Source organism: Callospermophilus lateralis, chromosome 5 (genome assembly GCF_048772815.1).
Source record: "Callospermophilus lateralis isolate mCalLat2 chromosome 5, mCalLat2.hap1, whole genome shotgun sequence".
NCBI lineage: Eukaryota > Metazoa > Chordata > Mammalia > Rodentia > Sciuridae > Callospermophilus > Callospermophilus lateralis.
The window spans coordinates 10665361-10669833 of record NC_135309.1 but is presented as its reverse complement, the minus strand read 5'-3'; the positions used below and the strand labels follow the sequence as shown (position 1 = coordinate 10669833).

Below are 4473 nucleotides of genomic sequence, written 5' to 3'. Positions count from 1 at the left end.
AAACAAGTATTTGGGAACAAGATGTAGCGGGAAGTTGTGCAATGGGGCAGTGTGGTAAATAAGACTAAGCCAATAACCATGACTGTTGCAAAGCTTAACTTTATGTCACGTAGACTTCATCTCATTGATAAGAAATTTTGGTGCTGAACTGCAGACAGCCTTAGATGTTTCCCACTTACAGGTTGGGGAATGAGTGAGAATTGCCCACCACCCTCAGTGTTCACTGATCCCCATGAACACCCCTAACACACTGTGGTGAAGGGGGGCACAGATGGAAATACACAGTGAGCACCATCAGTCTCTCTTCAGTGTTACCCGATTCTCAATAACGACTCAGGGAGATGCCCAGCAGATGAGTTCCTCTGTGCCATCCACTGTCCACATTGGCACATGCCCAGAAGTGGGGTAAGGCTGCAGTAGTTATGGAGGAGCTGAAGACAACAATGAATCTTCATGGTGCCGACAATTCCATAATGAATCACTATGGCTCTCCTTTATTTTTTAATTCATGTTAGATCAAGCAGCTAGCTCCTTGTATGCTTATTAATTAACCCAAATCATATAATCTTGGAAATACAAAGATAAATAGGTTCTACTTCCTAAGCAGAACCCCTTTGCACATTGTTCTCCAAAGTGGCAAACAGATAAACAAAGCACTTGTTAAAAAACAAGAGAACAAGAAAAAAAAAAAAAACATAAACTCCCCCATGACACCAACAATGCGACCACAAGTGCAGTGACACCAAGGTCCCGGTGATGTTGGGATGATGCAAAGTGCTGCCGCTCACTTGAGCAGCTTTGCTCCTTTTATTACTTAGTTTAATCACATCAATCTCTAACCTACATTCTAACCACCTCTAAATAAGCCCCTCTTTCTACACAGATGACCCTTTTTTCCTCAATTCAGGCAAATTCCCCTGATACCCTGCAGGAGTGATGGTCAGTCAGAAGCACGGTGTGGCTGCCAGCCCTGGTGATGTGCCCCTGGCCTGGGAGACCCGGCTTCCCTTCCTTGATGGTAAATAAAGTGAGGCCAGTGTGCCACCTGGCATAACAGATGACTTCAGGACTCCTGACACCTTCTTGCCTGTTGGCCACAGATGATGTAGGTCTTCCCACCTCCTTGCATTCCAGAAGCACTGGACATGTAGATTGTATCAGTTTTGAAAGTAATCATGATCTTGTGCTGGTAGACACACAGATATGTCCTTGACAGCCTGACACCTGGCAGGGGACACACAGCCTAGTTGTAAGTCCAAAAGCATCTTATTGGCTTCCCCAATTTCAAAGAAAAAAGCTTGGTTTGGGAGGCTGAGGCCAAAGAGTCGGATCATAGGTTTGTGGCCAGTCTCAGCACCTTAGCAAGGCTCTACACACTTAGTGAAACCCTCCCTCAAAATTTAAAATAAAAAGGGCTGGGAAGTGGCTCGGTGGTTAAGCACCCCTGTGTTCAGTCCCTGGCATAAAAGAAAGAAAGAAAGAAAGAAAGAAAGAAAGAAAGAAAGAAAGAAAGAAAGAAAGAAAGAAAGAAAGAGAAGGAAGGAAGGAAGGAAGGAAGGAAGGAAGGAAGGAAGGAAGGAAGGAAGGAAGGAAGGAAGGAAAATTGCCAAGAAGTGTAAATTTCCCAAATTCCGTCCTCCTCCGAGACACTTTTTATATTCAATGTAAATACAGTACACATTTTCTACAGTAGTATAAATTCCAAAGAATTATAGAATCATATGTGGAAGCACTTTTATTTACATCCTGTAAAATTAGAAGAACCTATGATCTCCCTGGACTTCAATATTAATGACATTTTGTCTCAATAGTTTAAAACCACTGTGTTTACACTATCAAGCTCACTTATTTTTTAATTTGTTCTTTTTAGGTACACATGACAGTAGAGTGCATTTTGACATATTATACATACACAGAGTATAACTTTTCCTCTAATTAGGACCCCATTCTTGCAGTCGTACATGATGTGGAGAATCACAGCTCACTTTTAACATTGTGAAAATTGTGCTCCCCTGTCCTTACTGAGGCACCATATCAGGCTGCTGGGCACCTGTGGCTGTCACAGGTCAATGGTGGCTTACAGGGTAGCGAGAGTGAGGGAGCAACCAGCATCCCTTCCAGGGCTCTACAAGGTCTGAAGTCTGCACAGTGAGTCTCTGCTAGGGTTAAGGCTGGCCCCTAGGTCACAGGACATGCCCCATGAACCCAGGATGGAGAGAGGTGAGTAAAAGCCACTAGGTCAGCTACTGAGACACAGTTAAATGATGTCAAGAAGTGAAATGCACTGAGAAAACAGGATGAATAGCAGCATAGAGGAGAAGCTCCAGACAGGAGTGGGACTATGGGAGGGCTCCTTGTTGGCTCTGGATCCTGAGGACAGCTGAGAAGAGAGATGGGGGAGGAGGAGGGAGGGGAAGAGGCAGGCTCACTCCCAGGTACGCCCTCTCAGAACCCTCAGGAGGGGCCTCCTTGACTGCAGCAGGCTCCTTAGAGCTGCAGTGACATCTCTGTTGTGCAGGCTGTAGATGAGGGGGTTCAGCACAGGGGTGAGGATGGTATAGAAAGCCGACACCATCACATCCTGCTGCGCTGTGTGGTAGGAGCCGGGGAGCATGTAAGTGTAGATGGCTGCACCAAAGAAGAGTAGCACCACTGTCATGTGGGAAGAGCAGGTGGCCAGTGCCTTCCTGCGGCCCTCAGCTGAGCTGGTCCTGTGGATGAGGAGCAGGATGAGGTTGTAGGAGCTGGAGATGACCACGGTGGGCACGAGGAGCATGAGGACACAGCACAGGTACATGAGCATCTTGTAGAGGGAGACATCCGAGCAGGAGAGCCTCAGCAGGGCAGGGGCCTCACAGAAGAAGCTCAGGATCTTCCTGGACTTGCAGAAGGGGAAGCTCATGGTGATGGGCGTGAGCAGCAAGCCGTCCAGTGCTCCCAGGAGCCAGCAGCTGGACACCAGCAGCCGGCAGACCCTCTGGTTCATCAGCAGTGGGTAATGCAGAGGTCTGCAAATGGCGACATACCCGTCATAGGCCATGGCCGACAGAAGGAAAAACTCAGCCCCTGCCAGGGTCAGGTAGAACATCTGGATCCCACAGCCTGCAGGGGAGATTGTATGGTCTCCCGTGACCTGGCCCACCAGCATCTTGGGCACAGTCACAGAGATGTACAGGAGATCCATGAGAGAGAGCTGGCTGATGAAGGAGTACATGGGGGTCCAGAGGCAGGGCTCTGAGTAGATGAGAAGAATGAGGAGGGCGATCCCAGCTAGGGCCATCAAGAAAATAATGAAGGTCAAAGTGTAGAGGAGGGTAGTGTGGGTGGTGTTCCCAAAGAGTCCCACGAGGAGAAAACTGGTGCTTAAGTTTGATTCCATGAAGTTTCCTTCCCCACATGCATATCTAGCAGGTAGTTTCACCTATGAAGAGTGAGGGTTGTCACTCTCCCTCCATCACACCTGCGTGACTGTCCCAGTCTGCTTGGGTAAGACATGCACATCGAGCTATTTCCCCACACACTGGGTAAAATCGAGGTGTAATCCTAAATTCAAATCTCAGGGAAGTGAAGCTGTGCGTGGCCCCAGGAGCAGATTAAGCTGCTCCTGAATCTCGGGACCTGCGGGCTCATCAGGGTCTCACTGCTGGAAGTCAGAGTGAGGCAGCTGTGGAGGGTGATAATGTCAGTGGAGCTAAAAATCACACCTCACATCCTCTGAAAACCACAGTCTCCTCCAGAATCCTCTCCTCCTATATCTCCATCATGTGGACCCCGTGCAGGGAAAAGAGCAGCAGTGGCTGGCCACCCCTACAAGGGATTTAATCCACTAACCATCCTGCAGGAACATGATATGTACAAGAAATGGCAGAAATAAAAGTTGGAGATGCTCTAAATATCAACTATTTCATTTAAAAACAAATTAAGCACTTATTTTTCTTTCTGAGGATGCTGTTTCTCCCCTAAAACAGTGCCTGGGAGTGCAATATTCCATGTGCAGTGATAGGGGGAATGGAGTTGAAGGGCCAGGAGAGCAGTTGTGTAAAGACTCGGTGCTGCAGCCCCTGACAATCCTTGGATCCTTCCAGCCCTGAAGTCCACTTAGAAAACCAGTAGAGTCATCCCCTGGGATGACATCCCACAGCTTTGCTCAGGAACAGCTCCACCTAAGATGCACCTGCAGGTTTTCAGCCGACTGGTGTGAGTCACACTGGGCATGAAGAAAATCGTCCTGCACTCAAAGTTAAGGAGATGTCAGGCTGCAGACTACTGATGGGTGGGAGTTCTGTGGCTGTCAGGCTGGTTGACCTGGGACTGCTGCACCCAGGGTAGAACAGCATGCAGAGGAAAAGTCATATAGCAGCTGAGTCCCAGGTACACACAAAGCAAAGCGCAGTGAACCATGGGCAGGCAGAAAAGGCGAGTCTTCAGGAAAGCTGAAGTGTGACTCATGCAGGAGACAGCAGCAAGGATCAG

General features: G+C 48.3%; 1 protein-coding gene across 1 annotated transcript; it reads right to left on the bottom strand.

Moving 5' to 3' along the window:
* Positions 1-2425: 2425 nt before the first annotated feature.
* On the bottom strand, positions 2426-3379 carry LOC143641721 (olfactory receptor 2T3-like). Its single transcript, XM_077109511.1, has one exon. The coding sequence runs from the start codon at positions 3377-3379 to the stop codon at positions 2426-2428; it is 954 nt and encodes a 317-aa protein (XP_076965626.1).
* Between the last annotated feature and the right edge of the window lie 1094 nt (positions 3380-4473).